At 46.4% G+C, this 12,611-nt stretch overlaps 1 protein-coding gene and 1 pseudogene across 1 annotated transcript; both read left to right on the plus strand.

The window, feature by feature from the left end:
- The first annotated feature begins 418 nt into the window (after nucleotides 1-418).
- Nucleotides 419-8,276, plus strand: LOC135563604 (lethal(3)malignant brain tumor-like protein 3; annotated as a pseudogene).
- Nucleotides 8,277-10,270: 1,994 nt separating this feature from the next.
- Nucleotides 10,271-12,611, plus strand: LOC135563632 (uncharacterized). Its single transcript, XM_065006654.1, has one exon. It carries the CDS (start codon nucleotides 11,068-11,070, stop codon nucleotides 11,878-11,880), a length of 813 nt encoding a protein of 270 aa, XP_064862726.1. The 5' UTR covers nucleotides 10,271-11,067; the 3' UTR covers nucleotides 11,881-12,611.

Genomic DNA, 12,611 nt, shown 5'->3' on the forward strand with positions numbered 1-12,611 from the left:
TCAAAGGGAGGAGAGCTGCTAAGCTGGCCAAGCTAGGTATGTCCTATTATTACACTGAGTGGAGGTAGAGGATGGATAGATGAGAGGATGGATTTGAGAGGATGGATAGATGGAGGGATGGATTTGTTGGGAATGACACGGGTTGGAAAGTTTGTCCAATTAGGTAGACCAAGGGTCAGTGCTGCAATCCTGCTGGTTTTCATGTCACTGATTGGCTGATGTGACTGTTTTGTTGTCCCACCCCAGTGACAGCCCCACCCAATAAGAAGCGATCCTGGAGCTGGCCCTCCCTACATGGAGGAGGAGAAGGCTATAGCTGCCCCCTTAAACTGTTCAAGGAGGTGAGGCACGCACACTTTATCATACTCTCTCTGACACACACACAGCTGTACAGACATGTGAAAGAGTGTTATGTGTGTGTGCCTCGCAGCACCAGTCGTTCCCTCAGAGCAGGAATGCCTTCAAAGTGGGGATGAAGTTAGAAGGACTGGACCCCTGTCACCCTCTCTGTTCTGTGTGCTCAGTGTTGCTGAGGTACGTGTCTAACAGGTCAGACCAATAAGATATAGGAGGAATGTCTGCTTTCGAACAACTAACCCTTCGCTTTCCCTCATTTCTTTGCGTTCCTTCCTCTCTGTCTCTTTCTCTCTCTGTCTGTCTCAGATCCAGGGTTATAGGGTAAGGCTTCATTTCGACGGGTATCCAGAGTGCTATGACTTCTGGGTAAATGCTGACACCTGGGATGTGAAGCCGGGGCGGGCTGGTGTGAGAAGATGGGACACAAGCTGCTACTGCCTAAAGGTACACATACACACACACACAGACACACACACACCCCAGACACAGATACAAACACACCCGACACGCATACACATACACACACATGCACACACACACACCCACACACACACATACACACACACTCCAGACACGGATACAAACACACCAGACACACATACACACACACCCGACACACATGCATATTCTACCGACTGTACAATGTTGTGTGTGTAGATAGACAAAACTATAACCTTCAACCTTTTTTGTGTGTAGGTTGTAAGGATGGGGAGTTCAACTGGAACATGTATGTGAAGAACTGCAGAGGTCAACTGGCCCCCAAACACCTCTTCAAGAGCCTCAACACAGTGAGCCTACCTGACAGCCTGTGTGGATCCATTAATCAGTGTGTTTGTGTTGTGAATTAGTTGGTGACCTTCGGTCCATTCAACCAAGTTTGTATATGAACTATGTGGGTGCATGTGTGTATAGTCAGTGACTCCGTCAGGCTTCCAAAGTGCGGGTATGAAGCTAGAGGCGGTGGATAAGAAGAACCCATATCTGATCTGCGTAGCGTCCATCGCGGCTGCTGTTGACAACAGACTCCTCATACACTTTGACAACTGGGACGACACCTATGACTACTGGTGTGATGCCAGCAGTCCCTACATCCACCCTGTAGGCTACTGTGAGGAGGCTGAGCTGACCCTCACCACCCCTGCTGGTGAGACACACAAACATTTTTCATCGCTTTATTTGGATACACCATGAAACATTGTATAGGGTGTGTTGTGGTTTCTCCTCTCAGAATATAAGCACCCGAGAGTTTTTCCTGGGATAAATACATGGAGAGACTGGCACACAGGCAGCCCCTGCACGTGCCTTCAAACTGGTAAGACACTCACATTCTCGCACACACATAGAGTTAACACTCAAAACATATGACGATGCAAATTACATTGTTGGTGTTGATTGGGAGGCCTGGGGAATTTCACATGGAGTTCCCAGGGCTCTGTTCTGGGTCCACTGACAGTGTTTATTTATGTCAGCTACACCCGTTACAAAACATGTATATTAATCCATCTGCATCACCTGATGTTAACTCTTGAATGTGTCCTGTAGCGTCCGTGCCATGGGTTCCAGGCTGGAATGAAGCTGGAAGCTGTCGATAAGAGGAATCCCATGCTCATCCGCATAGCAACCATCGCAGAGGTGGAGGACCACCGACTGAGGGTATGCTGTGTGAGAGTGCAGAATGATTATTGTGGAGTAGTGTGTGTGTGTAACTCTCTGTCTTTCTCAGATCCATTTCGATGGCTGGGTGAGGAGACTACTGGGTGGATGCTGACTGCCCAGACCTGCACCCTGTGGGCTGGTGTCAGAAGACTAGTCATCCCCTACAACACCCCTCCAATGGTGAGACGCACACACTTCCAAAATATTGACATGGTTATAACTTTGCTGAAACCCACAAATATTTCCCAATCTGTTTATGTGTGTATGTGTGTAGTATTAACTCTGCGGTGTGTTTCAGGCTCCACTGATATGCTGGTCCTCCCAGGGCAGGGCTGTCCTACCCCAGGATGCAATGGGGTAGGTCACATCCGAGGACCCCGTCACGGAACCCACTACACGTCAGTAGAAAACACACACTAACTGTCAAAAAGTTTTAATCAAAACACGTCATACAATGACTTGTGATCTGTGTGCTGTAATCTGTGAGCAAGGTGATGTGTGTTCCTGTTCTGAACTTGTGTGTAGGGGGTGAGCTGTCCAGACTCGGAGATGAACCTGAACAGGGAGGGCCAGGTACCAGACCGTCTAAGTGGAGAACGACCTATGACCCTGAGTGGGCCTCATCACCGTGGGCGACGCCCAGACCCTCCTGTACACACCCAGACAAACAGCCCCACCACACCGGAGCAGCCCGAGCCTGCAGACGACACCCTCAGAACAGGTATGTGTGGAACATGTAACAGAAGGGGTTTGGAAGAGCTTCCATGATTTTGTTTGTTATCTGACTGCAAATAAAGTCTGGAGTTGTGGACTTGTTTCCATGGTAACAGTTGTTTCTATGGTAGTGTAACTAGGGGCCGACGGTTGACGAGGGCGAACAATCCAGGTGCAGCAGTCAGAGTGAGCCACCAGGGGGCTCCACTGAGCCCATCAACGACGGAGCCAAGGCCAAGAGGTAGCACACAGACTCCACTCTCTCCTACCAAACTCTAGAATGCATGATGGAGCAGAGTGTTTGTTGTTGGTTTACTAAGAGAGTACAATGCCTTCACAAAGTATTCACACCCCTTGACTTATTCCACATTTTATTGTGTTACAGCCTGAATTCAAAATGGATTAAATAGATTTTTTTTCTAAAGTATTCACACCCCTTGACTTATTCCACATTTGATTGTGTTACAGCCTGAATTGAAAATGGATTAAATTGATTTTTTTTCTCACCCATCTGCACATCTAATGACAAAGTGAAAACATGATTCTAGAAATGTTAGCAAATTTTTGGGCAATTAATACAGAAATGTCTCATTTACATAAGTATTCACACCGAGTCAATACTTTGTAGAAGCACCTTTGGCAGCGATTACAGCTGTGAGTCTTTCTGGGTAAGTCTCTAAGAGCTTTCCATACCTTCCACACTTGCCCATTATTCTTTGCAAAATTCTTCAAACTCTGTCAAATTGGTTGCTGATCATTGCTAGACAACCATTTTCAGGTCTTGCCATAGATTTTCAAGTAGATTTAAGTAAAATCTGGAACTCGGCCTCAGGAAATTTCACTGTCTTCTTGGTAAGCAACTTCAGTGTAGATTTGGCTTTGTTGTTTTAGGTTATTGTCCTGCTGAAAGGTGAATTCATCTCCCAGTGTCTGGTGGAAAGCAGACTGAACCGGGTTTTCCTCTAGGATTTTGCCTGTGCTTATCTCCATTAGGTTTAAATTTTAACCTGAAAAACTCCCCAGTCCTTAATGATTAAAAGCATACCCATAACATGACGCAGCCACCACTATGCTTGGAATGTGGAGAGTGGTACTCCGTAATATGTTGTATTGGATTTGCCCCCAAACATAACATGTTGTATTCAGGACATAAAGTTAATTGCTTTGTCACATTTTTTTGCAGTACTACTTTAGTGCCTTGTTGCAAACAGAATGGATGTTTTGGAATATTTTATATTCTGTAAAGGCTTCCTTCCTTTACTCTCAGTATGGTTAGTATTGTGGAGTAACTACAGTGTTGTTGATCCATCCTTCTACCACAGCCATTAAACTCTGTAACTGTTTTAAAGTCACCATTGCCTAATGGTGAAATCCTTGAGCAGTTTCCTTCCTCTCTGGCAACTGAGTTAGGAAGAACGGCTGTATCTTTGTAGTGACTGGGTGTATTGATACACCATCCAAAGTGTAATTAATAACTTCACCATGCCCAAAGGGATATTCAATGTCTATTTTTAAAATGTATTTTTACCCATCTACCCATAGGTGACCTTCTTTGGGAGGCATTGGAAAACCTCCCTGGATTTGTGGTTGAATCTGTGTTTGAAATTCACTGCTCGACTGAGGGACCTTACAGATAATTGTATTTGTGGGGTACAGAGATGTTAAACACTATTATTGCCCTCAGAGTGAGTCCATACAACTTATTATGTGACTTGTTAAGCACATTTTTACTCCTGAACTTATTGACTCGAGACATTTCAGCTTTTCATTTTTAATTAGTAATTCAAAATAAAATAAAAACATAATTCCACTTTGACATTATGGGGACTTGTGTGTCGGCCAGTGACAAAACACAGCTCTAATTAATTCATTTTAAATTCAGCCTGTAATACAACAAAATGTGTAAAGATTTGTGGGGTGTGAATACTTTCTGAAGGCGCCGTATGTTGTCTTTCAACAGGTCTGCTCCAGTCCCAAAGTATCTGAAGCTGCACGTCGTCAAGCAGGAGAGTGGAGATGGGAAAGGTAGAGGTTCTGCTCTCAGAAATAGAGAATGAGTGTAACGCTGTGTGGATTATATATTGTCTGTGCATGTCTATTGAAGATATTTACAGCTAATTTCTCCTCCCTCTCCCCCAGACTCCCTGTCTCTCCAGCAGGCGCTCCATGAGTCAGTGTTCTCCCCGGGTGGCTCCTCCTCTCCCCCTCACAGGGTGGCTCTGTGCTGGGACAAACACTGCCAGCTGCTCCCTGAGGTCCTGGGCCTCACAGCTAAGAGAGTTGCAACCTGGACCGCCGACGAGGTCAGACACGCACACATAAACACATAGGCAATACAAACATGTACAGGCGCTCTACGCATACTGTACAAACTGACATATTGTGCAAAACACATACATTACACATACACCCAATACAATAGCTTTATGTATCCTATTGCATTTTAATCGTGTGTGTGTGTCTTAATGTTGGTTTCCCTGTGGGTCAGGTGGCCAGTTTTGTCAAAGGGCTCCCGGGCTGCAAAGAGCATGCTGCCACCTTCAGGACAGAGGTAAGAGCTACCATTTAAAAACCCAACTTTGTGAATCGTAATAGTCACACACACGCCTCTCATCTGCTGCTCCTGGTTGGTGTATCCTCTGACAATGCAACCAAGTCAAGTTAAATTCTGCCATTAACATTCAAACACTCACGCACACGTTCTGTGTTGGAGCTTATTTTGTGTCTCTGTGTATCGCTCCAGCAAATGGATGGAGAGGCCTTCCTGCTTCTCACCCAAGCAGACATAGTCAAGATCCTGTCAATCAAACTAGGCCCTGCCCTCAAGATATACAACGCCATACTCATGCTGAAGAATGCTGATGAGGAGTGAGACGCCCCCTGACGCTTCATTTCCTCCCACACCCGACCGCTGTATCTGAAAAGTCTAAAGAAGTTTAATCTCCTTTCTTTGCCTCCTCACCTTATTCTCTTTGGTCTTCATCTGCACTGATCTGAGCCCGTAGGATAGGTCAGAGCAACGTAATGGACGGCCACCAGGAATCTGCTTTCAGCTATCCTGTTCTTTCACATCAGTGTAGAGGAGTAGAGAGGATGTACCTGGTGTCAGTGTAGAGGAGTAGAGAGGATGTACCTGGTGTCAGTGTAGAGGAGTAGAGGATGTACCTGGTGTCAGTGTAGAGGGTAGAGAGGATGTACTTGGTGTCAGTGTAGAGGAGTAGAGAGGATACAGAGAGGATGTACCTGGTGTCAGTGTAGAGGAGTAGAGAGGATGTACTTGGTGTCAGTGTAAAGGAGTAGAGAGGATGTACCTGGTGTCAGTGTAGAGGAGTAGAGAGGATGTACCTGGTGTCAGTGTAGAGGAGTAGAGAGGATGTACCTGGTGTCAGTGTAGAGGAGTAGAGAGGATGTACCTGGGTGTCTGTAAAGGAGTAGAGAGGATGTACCTGGTGTCAGTGTAGAGGAGTAGAGAGGATGTACCTGGGTGTCTGTAAAGGAGTAGAGAGGATGTACCTGGTGTCAGTGTAGAGGAGTAGAGAGGATGTACCTGGTGTCAGTGTAGAGGAGTAGAGAGGATGTACCTGGGTGTCTGTAAAGGAGTAGAGAGGATTCAGAGAGGATGTACCTGTGGTGTCTGTTGGAAGATCTTAATTGCATACTCCTCGTGTCCTCTCCTCGTCTCCTTCTTAAAACCCATTGGATGAGAGAGCCAGAGGAGAGAGGACGCGAGGATTATGCAATTGAGATCTTACATGTCAGACAGACATCACAGTCAACCCAAGAAAGTGTTTTATACTATAACATAGCAACAATTATAATTTAAAGGGGCAATTATGAGTTGAAACAATAACAACGCTGTAACCCCTGGTTTGGCCAAAAGCTGAGGGATGGATGGGGCTGGAGAAATGTTACCTCTCTCAAATTCATAGACAGAACTATGCATACAATGTATGCATCATCAAAATGATAGTTTGAACCATGTTTTGAGGCTATACAGTGTTTGTTTACATTTACTTTGTTTACCAACATTGAAGATGAACAAGCTTATATTTGGTGTTTTGGGGTTCTGATGGGGTACGACAGTTGAACTAAGCTCATGAGGCATTTATAAGATATTCTTCGAGAATCAAAAAGGTATGTAGCAACTGCAGATTGCCCCATTAACCTAAATGTTTCTCTGAGTAAGAAATGAGCAGTGGGCACCTTTAAAGTTCATTCATCTTTAAAGTATTGATATTGAATTCAATTTGAAAGTAGACTCAGTGAAATGACGTTGCCACGAGCAGCTCCCCAGATATTGAGATGAGTGAGATGCAGGACCTCACACACGGTGTCTGCGGAACAGGAGGCTGGTGGCTTTTTAACTGGGGAAGACGGGCTCATGGTAACGGCTGGAACGGAATCAATGGAATGGTATTGGTTTCCATGTGTTTGATAGCATTGCATTCACTCCATTTCAGACATTACTATGAGCCGTCCTCCCCTCAGATGTGGATGGGTTCGCTTCACACTGTTCCCTGGCCTGGCTACCGGGAATCAAAACAGCGGAGAAGTTAAGCCTCGCGCTTTAACGCTAGTAGTTGTTGTGGGAATTGATCCACAATGCTGTTTACTTTCAGCATCTACGTCATATCGCTGCGTCCACCTTTAATATTATCATTTTAAAAAGAATAATGTTTGAGGAAATGGTGCTGAGCCCTGAGCAGATGGAACCAGATTAGTCCAAACATGTTTTTACTGGAATACTTGTTGAGTTCTTATTTATTGTTTTGAAAGAAACTCACCATGTAGTTTACCTCTCTGTCAGATGGATACATTCCTCTACATGTCCAGGGCAGGAAGAGGTTGGCACGTCTCAAGGCTTGGATGGAGGGAGAGGATGTGTGTGTGTGTGTGCGTGTGTGTGTGTGCGCAGTCAGTCAGTCAGTCAGATGTTTATTTAAAAGGGTGAATGTTATAGCATTGGAACTTTAAGGAAAGCTGGACTTTAGGACTAATTCAACTGAAGAGAGATGTGTTTCTATGTACCTGCTTTAGAGCTAATGGTAAAACACTAATGAAATTGGAACGTAAAGAAAGAAAGACAAAATTCATCAATTTGTTCCGAATGAATATTGTTTCCTGTTTCATTGATCTTTGTGTACACCGTGTAAATAGTGTATTATAGCTCTGGGGTGGTGACACCCTGCATCCCTATAGGAAGTGGTTATTTGGAAGCTTATGCAAATCAATACCAATCTTTTCCAAGAAATTAAAAATGTATTTTGTTTTTATTGAACTGAGGAATTCATCTTTTAAAGCTTTAGTGAAATTTTGTAAACTATTTTTTTCGCCGATCCTCCGTGCGATACCTTGGAAGTGTGTTGCAATGAGCTTAAATGTGTTTATCAACAATATAGTTTATATTCAAAACCGGGATTTCTGTATTTTAATTTAAGGGGCATTGATAAGTGCTGTTGACTTGTGAGATGGTGTGAGTGGTGTAGGTGCATGATGGCTTGCGTTTGCTGGAGTGTGTAAGTGGAATGGAATAAATGAAATGCAGTCTCTGGGGTTGTATATTCTTCTAATGTGCATACTGCCTGAGGGCTTGGTTATCCACTCTTCTGATCTGTTAACCACACTGATCTGTGGTCATCATTACCTTGTGTCAGTGGTGTGTCTGTATCATGTCTCAGATTCACAGGAACTGACACCACACCTGTCCTGTCCACGGATACACCTGGTTATGTCATAAGCTTTTCTTCATCCCGGCCCACACCAATCTATTTATCAATCCCTCTTCTCTTCCCTTCATCCCCCCAGTATGCTGCTGTTCTAACTAATAATAACTGCTAGGATCCCTGGGGACTGACCCAAACCAGCCAACGAATCCCACGACCCCTCACAACCAGACACAGCTTATCTTGCTAACACACACACAGTCTGGTTTAACTATCCTTGTGGGGACCAAGCAATTGATTCCCATTCAAAAATCTATTTTCCCTAACCGTAACCCCCTAGACCTAATCCCTAATTCTAACTGTAAACCCTAAACTTAAAGTAGAATTTTCCTTGTGGGGTCCAGCAAAATGACCCTAGTTGGGATATTAAAACCAAAAAAACACTCACAGAGCGTAATGCTCTGGCTTACTGCTTCTGAAACATCAAACTATTCCAAAAAGAAAAGTGTGCGCATAGTATAGAGTCAAGTCAAAAGGCAACTGAAACATTTAGGCATATTTACTCATCGGGAATTTATGAGGACCAAGATCTCGCATGCGCCGTAGTAGCCTACTCGCCGCTTTAAACCAAGGCTGGACAGATGTTAAGCAGCCTGGTTGAGGGGTGAAACTCCGGGAAAACATTTTAAAGAGGGAGCTGAAGAGTCAACGCTGACCATATGAATGTAGGGACAAAATAAATAATGGGCATCATGTTGAGAAAATAGTTCCAGATATGTCAGCAGCAGGAGCGACGGGGAAATGTCCACAACCGAGCAACAGCCAAATCGAGGCAAGTAACCATTATCGGAACGTTCTCAAAAATCAGAGCGCAGCACATGAAAAGCAAGTGTTACTTGTTAATTTTAGTTTGTATTTTGTCAATAGTGTTGACTTACTTTTTAAAACATTATTCAGACATCGTCCAATGTCAAAAAGGCTTTAGCGACAGATAACCATAAATTAAAAGATTACCGTTACATTGCATCCGGAATCGGACAACGCAACTCCGCTCTCTCGAGAAAAGTTGTCGAGGGTCTGCTACAATGTTGCACAAGTTCAACCCTTCGATTAACGTTTTTGACTGGTGTTAATGTCATCATTTATATAATATTATGTAAAATCTACAATTTCTGAACTTGTAATCTTTACTAAAGGTCTCGTTTTTTGCATTCATGTTCCTTGTTTAAGTGACGGAATGATTGAATGTTATGTTCAAGGAAAGCCCCAAATCAGACGAAATGACTTTATGTGAAATCTAATAGAAGCTACATCTGGGACTTGGTCAATTGAGAGTTACCACTGGGACCATATATTATCAATTTAGTTCAGAATTGGACGCCATTTATATGTCAGTCTTGACAGTGCTTTGTTTTATTATTTACATAGGCTATTGTGGAATATTTAGTTCGAGTTTAAATGTGACGGCTACAGTGAACGGGCTTGTGTACAGGGTAATCTAGCGTGGAGTTTAGAAGAGGGCGCGAGAGACTCGCATACTGCATCTCATTAACTCCTGGGGTTCTTATCACCTCTGTTATTTCCTGTTGTTTACAAAGTCAACTCTCAACAATCCCTCTCACTCCACCCCACCCTTTTCCCCCTGTCTTTTTTCTCTTCCTCTGATTTAACCCCTTGCTCTTCCCCCTTACCTCTCTCCTGTCCTCGCCCTCCCTCTCTCTCCTGTCCCCGCCCTCCCTCTCTCTCCTGTCCCCGCCCTCCCTCCCTCTCCTGTCCCCGCCCTCCCTCTCTCTCCTGTCCTCGCCCTCCCTCTCTCCTGTCCTCGCCCTCCCTCTCTCCTGTCCTCGCCCTCCCTCTCTCCTGTCCTCGCCCTCCCTCTCTCTCCTGTCCTCATCTTCTCTCTCCTGTCCTCGTCCCCTCTCTCTCCTGTCCTCGTCCCCTCTCTCTCCTGTCCTCGTCTTCTCTCTCCTGTCCTCGTCCCCTCTCTCTCCTGTCCTCATCTTCTCTCTCCTGTCCTCATCTTCTCTCTCCTGTCCTCGTCCCCTCTCTCTCCTGTCCCAGTTCTCTCTCTCTCGCTCCTGTCCTCGTCCCCACTCTCTTTTGTCCTCTTTTTCTCCTGTCCTCATCCTCCCTCTTTCTCCTATCCTCGTCTTCTCTTCTGTCCTCTTTCTCTTGTCCTCATCCTCTCTCTCTTGTCCTCGTCTTCTCTGCTGTCCTCATCCTCCCTCTTTCTCCTGTCCTCATCCTCCCTCCCTCTTTCTCCTGTCCTCTTTCTCTCTCTCTTGTCCTTGTCCTCTCTTCTGTCCACTTTCTTCTGTCCTCATCCTCTCTCCTGTCCTCATCCTCCCTCTTTCTCCTGTCCTCACCCTCTCTCTCTCCTGTCCTCGTCCTTTCTCCCTCTTTTTCCTGTCCTCATCCTCTCTCCCTCTTTCTCCTGTGCTCGTCCTCCCCTCCCTCCCTCCCTCTTTCTCCTGTCCGCGTCCTCCCCCTCTCTCCTGTCCGCGTCTTCCCTCTCTCTCCTGTCCTCATCCTCCCTCTTTCTCCTGTCCTCATCTTCCCTCTTTCTCCTGTCTGCGTCCTCTCTCTCCTGTCCTCATCCTCTCTCTCTCCTGTCCTCATCCTCTCTCTCTCTCTCTCTCCTGTACTTGTCCTCTGTCTATCCAGTCTGTGGTAGAGGATGACAGCAGAGGGGTCCACCGAAGCGGTCAATGCCGTCTGCACCCAAGACTCCTCCCACTCACCTAAAACAACCTGCCCACAAACCACATGGCCCTGCCCACAGAAGGATGAGCTCGAAGTCAGACTCCGCCTCCGCTCCCCTCCTGGGGCGTGGCTACTAGCGGGCGTTGTCGTGGTGATGGTGGGAATGTTTGTGGCCGTGGCCGGGTACGCTAGCTCCACCCCTAACCCTGTGGGTGGGCGAGGCAGCTCCCACAGCGAGCGAATGAAACTGCTCGGCCCTGTCGTCATGGGCATCGGCCTGTTCATCTTCATCTGTGCTGGAACCCTGTTGTATGAGAACCGGGACCGCGAGAACCGAGAGCGTGAGAACCTTGAGAACCCTGAGGAGCAGGGGAAACATAAACAGAAGAAAACAAGGGATTGGCGCCGGGAGAACCGTGATTGTGAGGATGTGGAACAGGGGAACCAGAGAGAGCCCTCAGACAGACACTCCCCTCTCCCTGAGGAGTGCCCGCCCCCCCTGCCTCCCAGAGTGCCTAGACAGGAGGGGTCAGAGTTGAACGTTCTCTCTGTGGGGGCGCTGAGCTCACTGCTACCAGGGGAGGGACAGGGGCGTGAAGAGAGAGTCAGAGAGGTGGGGGGTAAAGGGGGGTCAACCCTGCTGACCAGAGTCCTGCACCACCAGGACCCCCCCTCCTCCTGTCCCTCCCCAGCTCCCTCCTCTGTGTACCCTGACTCCTGTAACTCCAGTGAGATCAACTATAACGTTCAGACAGGCTCCCCTATCCACTCTATTCTCCAACTCTGACATACTACTGTACTCAAATCAAATTTATTTATATAGCCCTTCGTACATCAGCTGATATCTCAAAGTGCTGTACAGAAACCCAGCCTAAAACCCCAAACAGCAAGCAATGCAGGTGTAGAAGCACGGTGGCTAGGAAAAACTCCCTAGAAAGGCCAAAACCTAGGAAGAAACCTAGAGAGGAACCAGGCTATGTGGGGTGGCCAGTCCTCTTCTGGCTGTGCCGGGTGGAGATTATAACAGAACATCACATCTGTACACGCTTTTCTAAATAAATGCACCACATATTTCTCCATCTCTGTGGTTTCTATAGGCTGTAGATGCAGTGGAGTGTGTTGGGCATCTCTCTCTACCCCTCTAGGACGGGCAGGGCCAGGCGGAGACAGGGCTAGGTGACGTCAGCTTGTTGTTGTGTAGTAAAGTCTCTCTCAGGGGTGTTTGACTGTATTTGGACTTAGGAGAGGATTCCACTGCAGACAGTGACTGTGGTGCCATCCTGAATGATGCACGTACACACACTATCATAGCAATGAAAACAAAATTAATGCCTTCTCATAGCCACCCCACATTTCCCGCTCAGCCCAGTCAAAACTGTTCGCTGCTCTGGCCCCCCAATGGTGGAATAAACTCCCTCACGACGCCAGGACAGCGGAGTCAATCACCACCTTCCGGAGACACCTGAAACCCCACCTCTTTCAGGAATACCTAGGATAGGATAAAGTAATCCTTCTCAC

The sequence above is a fragment of the Oncorhynchus nerka genome, linkage group LG3 (genome assembly GCF_034236695.1).
Source record: "Oncorhynchus nerka isolate Pitt River linkage group LG3, Oner_Uvic_2.0, whole genome shotgun sequence".
In the NCBI taxonomy this organism is placed as follows: Eukaryota; Metazoa; Chordata; class Actinopteri; order Salmoniformes; family Salmonidae; genus Oncorhynchus; species Oncorhynchus nerka.